We start from the raw sequence: 17,361 nt of genomic DNA, 5'->3' as shown, positions 1-17,361 counted from the left end.
GACAGTTCCTACTCTCAAGGACCTCCCGTTCCAATGGGGAAACATTTTAACTATTCTTGCCATCTATCTGCTAAGCAACTTGCTAAGTGTTTGGGCCTCAGTTTCCTCAAAAGTAAAATGAAGGGGTTGGATTAGATGACATCTAAGGTCCCTTTCAAATTTAGCTCTAAATTTATGATTCAATGACACAATGAATAGGTCTACATAAAGGAAGTATACAAGGGGCAGCTGGATGGAGCGCCGGCCCTGGAGTCGGGAGTACCTGAGTTCAGGTCTGGCCTCAGACACTTAACACACACTTACTAGCTGTGTGACCCTGGGCAGGTCACTTGGCCCCAATTGCCTCACTAAAAAAACAAAACAAAACAAAAAAAAGGAAGTATACATATATCTTTCCTTTATAGGTATACACACACATACAAAAACATATGAGAAATAGTGGGAGGTGAGGGGTGAAGGAGGATGGGGAGACTAACTCTTTTGTATAGGAAGTATACACACATACACATATACATACATATATATGTATGTATATGTGTGAGAGAATGAGAGACAGACAGACACACACACACACACACACACACACAGAATGAATGCATAAACATATAGTGGGCCAGGGGTAGCTTCCTATTTTAACTAATAATTCTTGCCATCTATCTACTAAGCTTAGCTGTTCACCTTTGCTGCTGAAGAATTGCAAATGCTGTCAGTACTCTCTAAATTGCAGAGCCCTGGGGAAAATTGCCTCTTTCCTGGACCTAGCTGATCAGAATGTTAAACAAAGCTTAGTCTGAACCCTTTATTTTACAGGTGAGGAATCTGAGGTGTATAGGAAATAAATAGCAGATCTCCCGATTACCAGATCCAGTATTCATTCATTCCATTATAAACATAATGGATGTGTCAAGGTAGCTCACGAGTGGTTAATTAGCGCCTTGAGTTTGGAGGAAAAAATGATTCTTCAAAGGGGATTCAGCCATTGGGGCACCAAGAAGGGGTCATTATTGGGGAGGAGGGGGGACTTCTTGGATCTGTGAAAGAAAAATGCAGCACTCTAAGTTTGGACACAAGTGTGTCAAAATAAATTTATTAATTAAATTAAGCATTTCTGCTCAGAAAAGTGCAAAGATTTTACAAAGTGGATCCTGCTTATGAAGAATTTGTCTGACTCAAGGCATTTTCTACTTAGAATGTATAGGGTTCACAGACAAAATTCTACAGTCAAGATTGAGGGTACAGAATCAGAATTTTTGATTTGCTTGAACAGAACAATAGTAACTTTAAAAAAAGTTTTTGTTATTTTCTCTGTATTATATCACCATAGTTATCCTATGTATCCCTCTTCCCTCCCCTCCCACAGAGCCATCCCATATGATAAATAGTATTTTTTTAAGATGAAAAAAGTCAGCACAACTGATCAATGGAACAATAGTAACATAACAGAGTTTAAAGTTTATTTGCTTAAACAGAACAATAATACAAACTTTCAGAACTCCTCAAGAATAATGTCCCTAAAATCATTAAATCCCTTTTAAACCACTCCCTATAACTATTTCCCTCTTTTTTTTTTTTTAGTGAGACAATTGGGGTCAAGTGACTTGCCCAGGGTCACACAGCTAGTAAGTGTTAAGTGTCTGAGGTCGCATTTGAACTCAGGTAATCCTGACTCCAGGGGTGGTGCTCTATCCAATGCACCACCTAGCTGCCCCTACTATTTCCCTCTTAATCTAATTCGAAGCTAATTCTGTTATTTGAATTAAGATATTTTCCCTCTTACTCTGAGTATTCAGGAAGTATTTCTTCCAGGCCTGGAGTCAGGAAGATTCATTTTCTTTAATTCAAATCCAGTCTCACTTACTAGCTGTGTGACCCTGAGGCAAGTCACATGACACGTTTTCCTTGGTTTTCTCATCTGTATAATGATCTGGAGAAGGAAATGGTAAACCATTTCATTATCTTTGCCAAGAAACCCCCCCAAAATGGGGTCATGAAGAGTGGGACACCACTGAACCAACTCAACAGTAAAACTGAGCTAATCAAGCCACTTCCTTTAAAAACTAGTTAGGGGGGGCAGCTAGGTGGCACAGTGGATGGAACACCAGCCCTGGAGTCAGGAGGGCCTGAATTCAAATCTGGCCTCAGACACTTGACACTAGCTATGTGACCCTGGGTAAGTCACTTAACCCCAATTGCCTCACCAGAAAAAAAAAAAGAAGAAACTAGTTAAGGGGTTTGTTCCACAAACCCAAATCAATCAAGATTTTTGGTGGCTTTGAAGCCATGAGGATTCTGGAGGATGACAATGATAAAGAATCTACCTACTGGGGGCAGATAGGTGGCACATTGGATAGAGTGCTGGCCCTGGATTCAGGAGGACCTGAGTTCAAATCCGGCCTCAGACACTTGACACTAGCTGTGTGACCCTGGGCAAGTCACTTAACCCTCATTGCCCTGCCCAAAAAAGAAAAAAGAAGAAGAATCTATCTACCTCCTTCCTGATAGAAAGCTGGTACACTAACATGTAAAATGGGGCACACATTTTTTGGACATGGCCAACATGGTGTTTGTTTTTCATTATGCTTATTTGGTGTGTGTGTGTGTGTGTGTGTGTGTGTGTGTGTGTGTGTGTGTGTGTGTGTGTGTGTGTGTGAAGGGAGGAGGGGGAAGATGGCAAGGAAAGAAAAACAATCAGGCCTTTAGTAAAAATAAGAAGATATTGTTTTGGAATTGATAGTTAAAGAAAGACTGATAAGGTTTCTCATACAGATTGGTCCAAACATTTCTTAATATAATTCTATGTAGGGAAGGGGAGTGGAGTTTAGTATGCTTCCACAACCCCCTTACATAAGATTACTGGTATGAGTACAAACACTTGGTGTGCTTGTGCCACATGGATCTGTTTGGCAGGCACGTTTCAGGTCACGTTCCTTTATATAACAGACTTTCTATGAATCTTTAGACAGCAAGTCACTTGACCCCGATTGCCTGAAACATCCAGGGCCATCTCCAATTGTCCTGATATATATCGTGCCACTGGACCCAGATGGCTCTAAAGGAGAGAGTAAGGTTGGTGCCCTTCCACAGCCTTCCCTGATGTCATGGTCCTCTTTGAGAACGAAGGACCAAACAACAACCACAGACAGCCAAAACCTCTTGCCTACTTCTTTCCTTAACCATCTTGCACCTTACACAGAGCCCCATCAAAACTACCCCCTATGATTAATTCACCCAGGCTTTAACAGTCAGTTGGCCGAGGACCTTCTTGTTATTAATTTGATCTAGCTAAGGGCAGCTGGTCTTCTCTTCTGAAAACACTTCTGGGTCCATGGTAACCTTCCTCCTTATCAATGTGTGCAGAGCCACCCTGTCCCTACCCTACAGTTGATAAGTTTAAAGAGGCATGCTGTTGGTGTATTGACACTTTCTTTTTTCATGTTTGTTGTAGTGAAGCTGCTTGTTTTATTGAATCTGAGGATTTTTAAGTTGAAAGGGATCTTAGAGATCATTGGATCCCACCTTCCAGATTTAGGCAGATCACAGCAATGCTCAGGATCAGAAATTAAGACTTGGAAAGGAATTTTGAGATACACTAGTCCAACCCTCTCAATTTACAGCTCAGGAAACCAAGGCACATAGCAGGTAGGTGATTTGTCTCTGCCATTTTGGGTGGCAGAGCTGACTACAAATCCATTCTGCCATCTACTACAAATGAGTTGCCTCTGGCCTCTGAGTAATTCATAATCTCATCACATTCATTATGATCTTGAGAGTAGGGACTATTATCTGTAGTGAATGGCTTGGGAAATGGAGGCATGTGACATTATATGAATGAAAAAGAACTTTGCTCAGGGTTATGTGATAAATGACAACAGAAAAAGAACCTAAGACTTCTGGTCAGGATCTCAATCTGTAATTATCTATTTAATATTCTAGTGATGTAGGAGGCAAAAAAGGGGTTAAACAGAAAAACCTAAGACCCAAGCTCTAATTCAGATATGAGCTCTGAAAGGGATTCAGACCCCAGTTAATGGATAACTTAAGACTTGAGTCTTCATTAATATAAGTGAAGGGGGCAGCTAGGTGTAATAGTGGATAGAGCACCAGCCCTGGATTCAGGAGGACCTGAGTTCAAATCTGGCCTCAAAGACACTTGACACTTACTAGCTGTGTGACCCTGAGCAAGTCACTTAACCCCAACTGCCTCACCAAAAAAACCCCCAAAACAAACAAAATAAAACCCCACTGATATACTGACAAGATATAGAAATTCAAACTGATAAATGAAGATATTTTGAAAACTGAACATGGTAATCAAAAAGTGACATGAGCAAATTTGTCCCCAGATTCACCTTATGATGTGCAAACCCCCAAAACACACACTCCATGGAAAAAGATACTACCTCGGGGGTTGGCTTAGGACCCCAGGAACTCCAAATTAGGATAAGCCCTCCCCTGTACCTCCCTAAGGTGGAGATTATTATGAGACTGATAATCAGTTTATCTGCACACTATAAACATAACTATTTTTTCTTTCACTATTTGAGAGATAACTTTCCACTTTTCTGTTTCTCTCCCTGTGTTCATTCACAGTATTGCAATAAAACTTGGGAAACTGAGTCACTGAGTCTTGTAATTCTTTTGGGAGGACTCACAATCAATTTGACCCTAAATCCAGCCCACATTACTGGTCTTGAGGCTTCACCGTCAAGGGATAACTTAGATGCTTCCAGAATTGCCAGTTGTGGATAGATCTCCGTCTACATAAGGTAGCCCTATCTGCTTGTGTGAACTTGGCCCAAGTAATTTACCTCTGCTAGCAACCCCCTCTTCTCCTATAACGTGAATGGATTAGAATAGGAATTAACTCCCAGCTTTACAGCCTTTCCACTTATGAAGCTCAACCATTATTTTTTTCTTTAAAAAATAAGTTTATTGGGGCAGCTAGGTGGCACAGTGGATAGAGCACCGGCCCTGGAGTCAGGAGTACCTGAGTTCAAATGTGGCCTCAGACACTTAACACTTACTAGCTGTGTGACCCTGGGCAAGTCACTTAACCCTAATTGCCTCACTGAAAAAAAAAATGTTTAACATTCTTTATACCTCTGTTGTCGCTTCCCAGTGACTCCTACCTCCTAATCACCCGTCCCTGTAACAAGTAGAGATGAACAAAACAAATCAACATATTGGTCATGTCTGACCATGTGTGTATGCTTTCCCTCCCTGCCAGTAACCAATACCTTTCTGTAACATTAAGCTTTGGGGGAGAAACCACGCCTGTTCACAAAGGTAAATACAGCTCAGCAGCTAAAATCACCTACCCCAAACAACCTCACTAAATAGAAGTCTTTTTCCCCACCTTGGATTTATTTGAGGCCTGGGAACCTGTCTGGGCACTTAGCACACCTGGCTTGGAAGCTGATCAAATGTGAATTGACGGGACCTGTAGGAGTTAGGGAGAGGAGGGCACAGGACAGTAAAACTGAGAGCTCTGGGGACTGGGAGTACATTCCCTCCATCCTCTGTGACCTTTCTACTCCTCTGTGACCTCAGTTCCCCCCTCTGTGAAAAGAGATAGTCCAGTAGCGAGGGGCTAACCATGGATCATTTCAGGATCTCCAAAGCTGAGAGAGCATGTGATTCATGCTTGGCTTCAGAATTTTTTTCCTCTGTCAGTCACAAGAAGAGACTTACTCATCTAAGAGCTGGCATGTTTAGCGAATGCATCATCGTTCGGGTCAAGGATCACGAGACCCCCCCTCAGCCCCCGCCAATACTGAAGCTCCCCAAAGTGGCACGTGGGTATCAGCTGTGCATTGACACTCTTGCTCCGGTACGTTAAGCGCTTGGGGGTTTCTCTTTGGATTGCACCACCTCCTATCGCGTCTCATCAGCCTCGGGGGCGGGACGGCTGGTTTCCTTGGAGACCAGAGAGAACATATTGCGCACGCGCGCACGCTCCCAATCCAGCTGATGCAACTCCAGCGCACCGTCCAGATCGACGTGGGGGGGTGGGTGAAAAGAGGCCGGACTCGGGAAAGAGAGAAGAGAAGGAGGAGTGGGGGAGGGAGAGGGTGGGCCCGACGCGAGGAGGCCCGGATGAAGGCTAGAAGAGCCCCTCCCACCGGTGTGCTAGCAGCTGACGTTCGTCTGCGTGTGGCCAAGAGGAGACGACGTGGAGTCGGCGCGCCCTGTGGTGCTCAGTCTCAGCTAGCTACGAACTCTCTCGTCCTGACGCCGGCGCTGCGGCCATTTTGGGATTCTCTCTGCTCGGGCGTCCGCCGGCTTCCGGGCCCCCAGCCGCCTGCCGCCGCTCAGGGGCAGCGTCTCCGCTCGTCTCGTGGAAGCCGCCGCCGGAGGGGTCCTCTCTATGGTGACAGGACTCTCGCCTGCCTGAGGCAGCTCCTTCCCGGCACCTCCCGGGCTTCTCGTCTGCCCCTTCGCCATGGACGCCGCCCGCACTCGGCCTTCCGGACTTTGGCTCTCAGAGCGCCGCCGTCACCGCCGCTTCTCCCCGTGGCGCCCCTGCAGGACCGCGGATCGTCATCGGCCCGGAACACCGGCCCCGCCGCTTGGCCGGACCGAGGTCGTGTAAGCGTGACCCGGGTCACGCCCGTTCCCCTCCCCGAGACCCCGAGCGAGCGAGCCGAGAAGCCCATGGAGCCCCGGGAGCGGCCCGCGCCCCCCGCGGACTCGTGGTTCCGGCTGCCCTTCTTCCCCCTTCCCCGCTGGGCGCGACAGGGCTCGCGGGCCCCCGGCCCGGCTCCCGCCGAGGCGCCCGAAAGCCGGGCCCGAGCCTGGGTGTCGCTGCTGGCGCGGCTGCTGGCGCCGCTGCCCAGCCTGCTGCAGAAGCTGCTGCTGTGGGGGCAGCTGCTGGGCGCCATCATCCCCGGCCGATGGCTGGAGCCGGCCGCCACCAAGAGGGCCTCGGCAACCCGCACTGCCGCCCCCGACCCCAAGGCCGGCTTCGAGCGTCCCCCGGCCGAGCCCGGCGCCGCCCCCCTGCCGTGGCTGGAGGAGGGCGTCCGCTGGCCGTGCGGCCCCCCGGATCTGGCGCTGGAGCTGGAGCTGGAGCTGGAGGGCAAGGCGAGCTCCTTGGAGCCCGCGGCGCGCTCGCTTCTCCTGCAGCAGCAGCTGTGGGGCGCCGAGCTGGTGCAGAGCCGCCTCCAGGCCAGCCTCTTCCCCGAGCAGGAGCTCGGCGTGGCCCGCTTTAACCATGTCAACGTGGTCTCGTACGTGCTGAACCCCGCCGGCCTGGACTGCCTGTCTCACGTGGAGCTCGCCGGGCCGAAGAGCTTGGAGAGCTGCTTGGCGGCCGCCGACCCCGCGCCCCGGCCCCGGCCCCCGAGTGCCCAGGGCCCCGCCGCCCCCCGGCCGGGCTGCCCGTATGGGGCCCCGCTCTCGGCCGAGGGCCTGCCCGAAATCCATCACCTGCGGATGAAGCGCCTGGAGTTCTTGCAGCAGACCGGCAAGGGCCAAGCGCTGCCCACCCCAGATCAGGATCACGGCTACCACAGTCTGGAGGAGGAGCACGGCTTGCTTCGCAGCAGGGACCCGGACCAAGCCTTGAAATCCGAGGGTTGTAGGGATGGGTCCCCCGCTCAGACCCTTGCGGGAGGCGGCGGAGAGGACCAGGCGGGGCTGCTGGTCAGAGAGACCCCCTCTCTCTCGGAGAATCAGGACTGCCAAGAAAGCGGGCCGGCTTGTGACCCGGCTTGGGAGAGCGGCGCTGTGGAGGGGGGGCCCAGCGTGGCTGACAGTTCTGACATAGAAGATGACTTTGCTGTTTCTGTCAGACCGGCGTGTAGCAACAAGCTTATAGATTATATTTTGGGGGGTGCGACCAGTGACCAGGACACGAGCAGTGAGTCCGAGGGGGAGGGCTGGGACGAAGAGGTCGAGGACGATGGTTTCGACAGTGATGGTTCTCTTTCCGAGCCGGACCCTGGCCGACCGCGGCCCGAAGGCCTCCAGCTCTGGAACTCTTTCTACAGTGTAGATCCTTATAACCCCCAGAACTTTACGGCCACCATCCAGACTGCTGCTGCTCAGGCTAGTAGTGGTGGAGACCGTTCCGAGGCAGAGGAAGACTCTTCCGAGAAGTCGGCGGGAGAGGACTCTTCCTGGACTGAGAGCCCCCCTGCTTCTCCGGACCCCAGCTCTGGGGAGGAGGAGGAGGAGGAGGAGGATGAAGAGGACTGGGAGTCTAGTGCAGACGAAGCAGAGAACCTAAGACTCTGGAACTCTTTCACTAACTCTGAGGACCCCTACAACCCTTTGAACTTTAAAGCACCTTTTCAGACCGCAGGGAAAAAAAGGAAAGACCAGTGTGACCCCAGCAGAGGGGCTGAGTCAATGGGAGTCGTCTCTCGGCGCGAGGCTGTCCTTCGGTGGGAGCTACAACTGCTGGGGAGCCCAGAGACGGGGGTCACAGACACCGTCCAGCGTGGGAGCCTTCCCGGAGAGAGACACACGTCTACCAGGAGGAAGAAGGTACGTTTATTTCTTCTTGATTTCTATCATTCATGGTGGGTATTTTCATAAAGGTTTTTAGGGGTGATGGTGAATAAGGTTTTTTGGGGGGAGGGACGACGACCCAACATTTGGATTAAGAAGTGGTTAAATGGTTCTGTTTACTTCTCATGTTAGAATATTTTGTTTTTATTCCAAAGTAAAGATCCTAAAATGACAGATAAGTTAATAACAAACTGCTATTTTCAGTGTGGTTTTTATCCATTATTATTACTATAGCATCATTACACACGGAAATGACATTTTCTACAATCCAATGTCAAAGGTCACTTTACGACTAAGTGGAAATGCCTTGCTTAACTCATGAGACACTTCCTGTTTTCAGGAAACAGAAGCATTAAATTACATTAGTTTACAGGTACTGCAAATGTCTTTCTCATGGGAACCGAATTGATTTGTAAAGATCCCTGTCTTAGTGAAATGGTTATTTTCGTAATTACTGTATGAGACTATAATTTCTGTTGTTGAACTTTATTTTCAAATTAGTTTCGTTTTTAGTAGTAACCTATAAGGCTATGTTTATATTTGATTTTTTTTCAGCATAAAACAGTTCGTTTTCCCCCCATAATTACTAATTTGTAAAAGCTTGGTTTTGACTAGATGAGTACTTTAAAAATGAAATTGGCATGTCAATAATTGCCAATACATGGTCTGGTTATAGTTACTTATTGTATATATCTTGAATTATTTTTTAACTCCTGGACCTGTGGTGAAACTCTTGCTGCCAAATTAGTTCCTAAAAAGTATTAACATTTTACCACCTGATTAAAAAGTTCATTTCTGTTAATTAACAACACAGTGGGGTGTTTTTTTTGGTGAGCTTGCCTTAAATTTTCATATCACTTTAATGACTAAACCAGTATTTCTCCACCCTCTTTCCAGGAAGAGAAAGGACTGGGGCTGAGGCTCTTCAAAAGAAATCCTTTTGACCATATAAGGGTTTTAAAAGTTTCACTCTACTCCCCCATGGAGTTTCAAGAGTGTACAGTAGTAAATCAGGAAATTCCACACTTATCATGAAGCCTTCATTTTTCTGGGGTATTTAAGGGACATTCCTTTGAGATGTCATAAATTATTAATATTAAAATGTTAAAATATTTAGTTAAACCTCCACAGATCTAGTGACATTGTGTTTGCCCCAGTTGTATCACCCATTATCTTGTGATCTTTGTGCAATTGCTTATATTCTAGGAGTCTCAAGTTTCCTCATCTGTAAATTGAGGTGATTGATTTTAGGAGATCACTAAAGAAAGCTCCTTTCTAGAAATCCTTGATAGAGAGGGTGAAAAAAAGTCTTTTTTTATTTTGGGGCAGTGAGGGTTAAGTGACTTGCCCAGGGTCACACAGCTAGTAAGTGTCAAGTGTCTGAGGCTAGATTTGAACTCAGGTCCTCCTGAATCCAGGACCTGTGCTTTATCCACAGTGCCACCTTGCTGCCCTTAAAAAATAATTCTTTAGTTTTAAAAGTCGTGAACTTCTTTTTCTGTGAATGGGACTTCTCTGTATCTACGTCTAATCTCGATGACAGCTTACTCTGTTATAGTTATAGTTATATTCAGTTGTGTACTCAGCCAGCTTATGTTAGTTACAACATGGTGGAAGAATGGATATCTGATTCTTGAAGTCCTTTTAGATCATATATGGAAAGGCTAATGACATATATTTAGTTCAACTCCCCCACATTTTACTGGTGGAAGGGATTGAAGCCCAGAGATGTTGAGTGATTTGCCTAGGGTTGCACAGATAGTAAAAATAGAAATTTAGTCGTTTGAAGCCTTTTGTAACATTTTTCCTAGTGACCCAAGAAGTGAATAATGACCTGAAATGCAATATCTAGTATTGTATTACAATACCTAGTAATTATACTCAGGGGCATTTCTTGGCCTGATGTAAAAGGAGTGAAAGCAGTGAGCCACAATGGGATTGGCTGATGTAACTATTGAATATGCTTTGAGGCAGATATTTACATATTTGTAGTCTAATCTCTTAGGTAGAGTGTTATAGTATCAATTAAGCAACAGTTAAAAAAGCACCAAGGATTCCATTGCTTACCCTAATACATTTTACCGTTTATAAAATTAAAAAAAAATTACAAATCATTTTGGATATACAAATTTAATGGCAATGTTAAAAAGATAATCATATTGTTCTGTGCATATGGACCCCTACCTCTCTGCAAAGGATGGGGGCGGGGGAGATGTTCTTCCTTGGATCAAGCTTGGTCAAGCTTATAAGTTTGTTTAGTGGGTTTTTTTGGTGGGCAATGGGGGTTAAGTGACTTGCCCAGGGTCACACAGCTAGTGTCAAGTGTCAGCGGCTGGATTTCAGCTCAGGTACTCCTGAATCCACTGCGCCACCTAGCTGCCCCTTGTTTAGTGTTATTTTAAAAGAATCCTGAAATTAGAGTTCCTAGTCTCAGACTCATTGGTTGTGTGACCCTGGGCAAGTTGCTTAACCGGTTTGCTCTAATCCACTGGAAAAGGAAGTGGCAAACCACTCCAGTATCCTTGCAAAGAAAACCCCACAGACAAGTATAGTGATGATTTGTGTTTCTAGCCTTTAAAAATAAACCAAAAAACTATATATAAGTGTAAGGGGCATTACTGTTTTTGGTTCTGTTGTACATAGGAATTTTCATAGGATTTAGAGTTGGGAAGGACTTCATTTTACTGTTGAGGAAACTGAGAAACAGTCATTCAGGTGTTAAGTAGCAGTGGCAGAATTTAAACCTATGGCTTCTGACTCTATAACCAGTGTGTTTTTTCACTGTATCATTAAGTAGTACTCTTCTACATTTCTGTTAAGTTTTTAGGTCTCAGTTCTATACTGACTATCAAAAAGTGCTTCCATGTGTAGTTTGAATTTTAAAATAATTTTGTCTGTGTAGGTAACCTTTCTTGAAGAAGTTACTGAGTATTACATAAGTAGTGATGAAGATCGCAAAGGACCCTGGGAAGAATTAGCAAGGGATGGATGTCGGTTCCAGAAACGAATTCAAGAAACTGAAGATGCTATTGGATACTGCTTGACATTTGAGCACAGACAGAAAATTTTTAACAAACTCCAGGAAACATACTACAAAAGATTTAATGTTTTCTAGTGACTGGAAGGTGATTGCCCTCTGGCTCCACTAATACACACTACCTCTTACCATAAGAGGTGTCTTCCTTTTAAGAGCTGAAGTTGGCAGCAGCCCTTTAGTTTTTGAGAGGGAATGAAATTTGGATGTGGTGCCCCTCAAACTTAATGTTACCTGTGTGCTACAAACCTGCTTTGAAATGTGTCTGGTTTTATTGTTGAAGTAAGACCTGTTAATGAAGGTTAGGAGTGTAGAGTGTGTGGCTTTTTAAAAAAATTCTTATTTTCTTGAAGAAATTGATCCTATTATGTAAGTTGAACGTGTTTTGGACATCGTTTTTTGCTTTTCGGAGAGAAGATGAGGACCTATTAAGATATAATTTTGCACTTTTTAAACTTTTAAGGGAAACAATATTTATAGGGTTCAAAGCCCACTTTCAATTCTAATTTAAAGTATGTATGACTGTCTTAAGTCTTTGTGCTCTTTATACTTTGCTTTTTCACTCCAACAAACAGAAAATAGGATCTTTGTATTTTCTGTTGTATTTTTCCCCACCTACTTAAATAATTACCCTCTTGCCTTAAGGCTAAGAAATCAGTCTTGCTTATACTACTAAGTTAAAATTATCTCCCATTTTGCCTTTTGTTAAAGGAAATATCAGTAGTAAATTTTAATTTTATTTCAGACAAAACCCTGGCTTCTGATCAGAGTGGCCAAGAAGTGAGTGTAAAAATACTGTTAGCCTACTTTTGGAAAGCTTTATCTTTACCCATAAATTATAACTTCACACATGAAAATTATGGACAATAATAATATGAACCCAAGTCTCTTTTGAGAAAGGTTCTTTATATTTTTCATGTGTTTCCTCATTGAATGTTAAATTTTAATTTTTAAAAAGCAGAAATTGATTGGCATAAAATGTTAACATCCAAAATCTCTAAAAAAGCATTAGTTCCATTGCACAAGCTTGCTTTATTTTTTAAAGTTAAGCCTGGCTGAATTTTGCTGGGCAGAGGGTAAAAAGAGTTCATGGAGCAATTTGGTTTGATTGCTTATCTTCTAAAACAAAAACAAAAGCCAGTGTTATTAATACCATGCCTCAGCACTGTCACTTTGAAAACTTGTCAGGGTAACACTGTGAACTTGGAAACTGGCAGTTTTGAATTTTCCAATTACAAATGTTGGAATCTTGACTTCGGTCATTCCAAGTTTGTGTCAAAGAAGTGGCGAATAAATTGGTAAAGCCCAATTCCTTTTGGAAAGGATAGTACTGTAGACTTAACAACTACACAATGTTGGTAATACCTTAGTCCAAAGGTTACCTTTGTTTCTATGCTTGTGCAGTCATTGTTTGAGCTTGTTTGTTAGTTCTGTGGGTCTGTGCATTTGTTTTGTTGAGGGAACATTAACTGAATATTTAAAGGACAGTCTCTCTCTCTCTTTTTTTTTTTTGACTCTTCCCTCTAATGGAAGGCATGGCTAGGAGAAAAGATCTCTAAATCTAACTTGACGACATGTGGGAGAGAATTCTCTAGATGAGGAACTAGTGGATTAGACAAGGCCTTGAAGGTTTACTACCTACCTCAGCTTATTCTCTACCTGGCCACTATTCCATTTATGTCTAGTTTGTTCTAAAGTCCACACTGAGTTCATTACCATAAAGAAACTTCTAATTTTAGTATTGAATATTGAAGAAAGTCCTTAATCTTTTTTTTCCCCTTTCAAAATAGACTTCCCTTAAAATTTGGAAAGAATAAAACTAGTTCTAGGGCAAATTTTATCTACACCACACAGATGAGTGTGTTTACTAAGGATACTTAACCATACCTTGTATGATCTGCTAAATAATACCTATGAAATAAGTTATTTTAAATTACAAATAGCATCTCACAACTTAGAAAAACATGCATCATTTGCCCTATTTAAATTTATTATAAATTCTTTTTGAATTGAAAGTGTAATGTCTTTTTTCACAGGATTAGTTGGTGCAGATAAAATCCTTGTGTAATTGTACATAGAAGCTATGGACCATCTACTTTGATTAGACTTTAGAACAATATTTATTTGGGCCCTTTTTATATTCAACCCCCTCTGCCCCTCAGTTGTGGTGGCAGGCAGGGAAATAGACCACTACAACTGTGAATTTTGTTAAAGGACTTCACCCCCCAAAAACTGTCTTTTTAAGTATTGGGCTTGAGGGTTGTGAGGAGAGGGAACTGAGTTAGAGTTTGACTGAAGAAAATCAGTCCTGTCAATTTCATTCTAGCCATAGTCTAAACTTGATGGTACTGTTCTAGCTATAAAAACTTTAAAATTGTAATGGTGCTTTAAGTGGCAGTGTAGTATGTGGGAGACTTTGTACAGAGATGTGCTTGTTTTCCTAGTGTTGAAATCTTATAAAGAGCACCTCTTCATTTTCATCTTTAAATCAAAACTGTAACTAATTATCAGATTTTATTTTTATATAATTTTTTCAAAGTAAAAATTAGGAGACTGGTAAGCCTCTAGATTGGCTTTTACAGACCCAGGCTGATCTAAATGTACCTTGTTTGTTGGGGTTTTATAACTAAAACTATATTTCAGTGTATAAACTGTTCAAAACTAATCTTGTAAAAATTGTAATAAAATATTTGCATCGATTAAATCGTTTCTAATTTTTTAAGGTTGTTGCATATCAGCTTTAGTCCTAATGTATTTCATATTCTTGATGCCTTATGGTATTATGGAGGTGGTCTGAATTCTCCAAGGCTATGCTAGCAAGAGTATAAGCTCCTGCCAGTCTGAAAAGCCTGGTGGGCCATCAGTCTTCCAAGAACCAACCTTACAAAGTGAAGAAAGTTTAATTACCAAGAGGTTGTTTAGCAGGTGATGGATTCTATTGTCTGTATGAAAATCTGTGACTCCTTTGGGAATATACAATGAAAACATGGAGTCTTATACTATTTTTAAGTTAAGGAATTCTTTTATTTAGTATGTTAACAAACTCAAGATGTTCCTGTCAAGAGGAAGCACAGAAGAAAAAAAAGAATTAATAGAATACATGAACATTTTAAAACCTTTTTATAGGTAATGAGGAAAGAAAAGGATCATAAGAGATTATTTGGAAGGGAACTTGTAGAGTATATTACAAATCCATTTTAGAGCTGAGGAAACTGAAAGGTCCCTAGATAGACTCTCTTAGGTTCAGGAACTCACACATAGAACTATTTCTAACAAAGTTCATTATCTGTTCCTAGCTATGTTGGCCAGGTTATTGGATCGATTATAAAACTTCCTCTTCTTTCTTTTTTTTTTTTTAACCAGTTTGCATACTAATTTTAACTATGTTAGTTTATCAGCTCTCCAGTTCAAGGGTATGCACTTCATGTTGGAGAGAGATCTGGTGCCTGTACAACCCAAGAACGATGAGTACCTTGTTTTGTTTGAAGCTTCTCGCTTTGAAACCAGAATTAATCTCATTTGCAGAGATTTTCCCTGGATGTCAGAGGGAGAATTCCCAGGAAGCAGATGTCCAGCTTTTGACTCTTCAGACTTTTCCATCTCTACCTCAGCTATCTTTTCATGCTGGAGATTTTGCTACTTCTGTGACTCAGTCATTGAGAAGACAAGTAATATATCAATTATACACGTGAAATCATGCAAAGCATTTCCATATTGGGGAAAACAAGGAAAATGAAGCGTGATGAGTACACAATTTTCTTTTATCTCCATGCCTTTGCATTGGCTGTCCTCCATGGGTAGAATGTTCTGTACCACCTCTTGTCTTTTAGAATTAAAACCTAACTCCAGCAACACCTCTTAAAAGGCCTTTCCTTTTTCCCCAGTTGTAGTTCTCTCCCTGGGCTAGGTGGTGCAGTGGATAGAGCCTCATACCTGGAGTTAAGAAGAGCCATATTAAAATTCAGCCTCATGGGGCAGCTAGGTAGTGATAGAGCACTGGCCTTGGAGTCAGGAGTACCTGAGTTCAAATCCGGCCTCAGACACTTAACACTTACTAGCTGTGTGACCCTGGGCAAGTCACTTAACCCCAATTGCCTCACTAAAAAAAAAATCAGCCTCATGACCCTGGGAGAGTCATTTAACCCATTTGCCTCAATTTTTACATCTATAAAATGGGAATAATAGCACCTAACTCTCAGGACCGTTGTGAGGATCAAATCATAAAGCATTTAACACAGTGCCTAGCTATAGAGTAAGTTCTATGTGAATGTTAGCTATTACTATGCTCTAGCATGCTATCCCAGAGTCACACTGGCTATATCACCTCTCAAGGCTTCCTCCGTTATTTTAAGCCTCAAGATTCTTGCTACACCATGCACAGTGGCATGACATGCTTTTTGTGTATCTCCTCCAGAAAACGTTTACATGTTACGGGTGGAATAATTGAAGGAACTAGGGATATTTGGTTTGGAGAAGGGAAGAGGTAGGGGTATGTGTGTGTGTGTGTGTGTGTGTATGTATTTGTGTAGGTGGCACTAAAATTGTCTTCAAATGTTTTTAATGATTGTCATAGGGAAGCAGTGGGTGTATGGCTGCTAAAGGGGTAGATTGCCAGGCCTGGGGTCAGGAAAATTCATCTTCATGAGTTCAAATCCAGCTTCAGACAATTATTATTCGTGTCACTTAACTGTTTGCCTCAATTTTCTCTTTCAAGAAAACCCCAAATGCGGTCATCAAGTCAGACAGGACTAAACACAATATGATGAAGCAATAGACATTCTGTGCAGTTCCAGAGTAGATGAAGTGCTCCAATATTCATCGCCATCTGGTGGCCAATTTAAGCAATTCTAGGTGTTTGTTCCCATGGATGGTGTCATACTTGGATTCCAGGCTAGTTTCTCCTTACTAATACTGCTACCCTGTGCAGTTTCCATTCTCTTTTATTTCCACAGTTCTAAACATATTAGGGGCTCAATTGATCATATGTGGTGGAAAGTTCACTGGATATGGAATATGGACTGGGAATTTCCAGTCTGGGCTCTATTATTTATAACCTCAGGCCCATTTTTCTGAGCCTCAACTTTCTTATCTCAGGTCCATCAATGGATCAATAAGCATTTAATTGAGGACTATGTGCCTTATGCTAGGAGCCAGAGAACACACACAAATAATGACACTCGAGGAGCTAACATTACTTCAAACAGGAATAACATCCTTTAATGCTTGAACATAAACCAAAGTGCTATATAAATTGACAGGCTACTCTGTGACCTTGAACAAAAGCCACTTATACTTTCTGGATGTTTCTTATCTATAAATTTTGTGGATGTGGGGAGTGGGGGGTTACATTCTGTGGCTTCTAAGGTCCTTTCTTCTGGGCTTTGTTTAATTCTTTGAGTTTTAGTTCTTTGGGTAAAATTATGTGGATCTAAGGTTTTATTTGTATTTCTGAGATAGAGAAGCAGGTCCTTCCTTATTAGGGAATATTGTATTTAGGGCAGCCTTGAGAGTCCCACATATATATTCACTATTGTTCTATTCAAAGGTTACTAAATATTTCTTTTATTATGCAATTAATTATCAAACATTTCACTATACAAAGAACAGAAAATAATTATATATGAAATTGAGCTGTTATGTACTTTTAAAAAACAGTATATATTTAATTTGACAAGGTAGTAACAAAATCTTCATGCGTTGTATATTTAAAAATTTTAATATGTTGTTTCTTAATGTCAGAGTTTTCCTTTCTGCCTACTGATGCTTCATTATTCCATCAGCTGTCTGGAATCTTTCTTCCTCCTACATCATCC

The 17,361-nt window shown here is 42.8% G+C and overlaps 1 protein-coding gene across 1 annotated transcript; it reads left to right on the top strand.

Moving 5' to 3' along the window:
- Positions 1-5,862: 5,862 nt before the first annotated feature.
- On the top strand, positions 5,863-14,260 carry PPP1R15B (protein phosphatase 1 regulatory subunit 15B). Its single transcript, XM_044004015.1, has 2 exons — positions 5,863-8,490; positions 11,417-14,260. Exons 1-2 carry the CDS (start codon positions 5,971-5,973, stop codon positions 11,627-11,629), a joined length of 2,733 nt encoding a protein of 910 aa, XP_043859950.1. The 5' UTR covers positions 5,863-5,970; the 3' UTR covers positions 11,630-14,260.
- The last annotated feature ends 3,101 nt before the right edge of the window (positions 14,261-17,361 follow it).

The sequence above is a fragment of the Dromiciops gliroides genome, chromosome 4 (genome assembly GCF_019393635.1).
Source record: "Dromiciops gliroides isolate mDroGli1 chromosome 4, mDroGli1.pri, whole genome shotgun sequence".
NCBI lineage: Eukaryota > Metazoa > Chordata > Mammalia > Microbiotheria > Microbiotheriidae > Dromiciops > Dromiciops gliroides.
The sequence above is the reverse complement of the archived record's forward strand: the minus strand, read 5'-3'. Positions and strand labels throughout refer to the sequence as shown.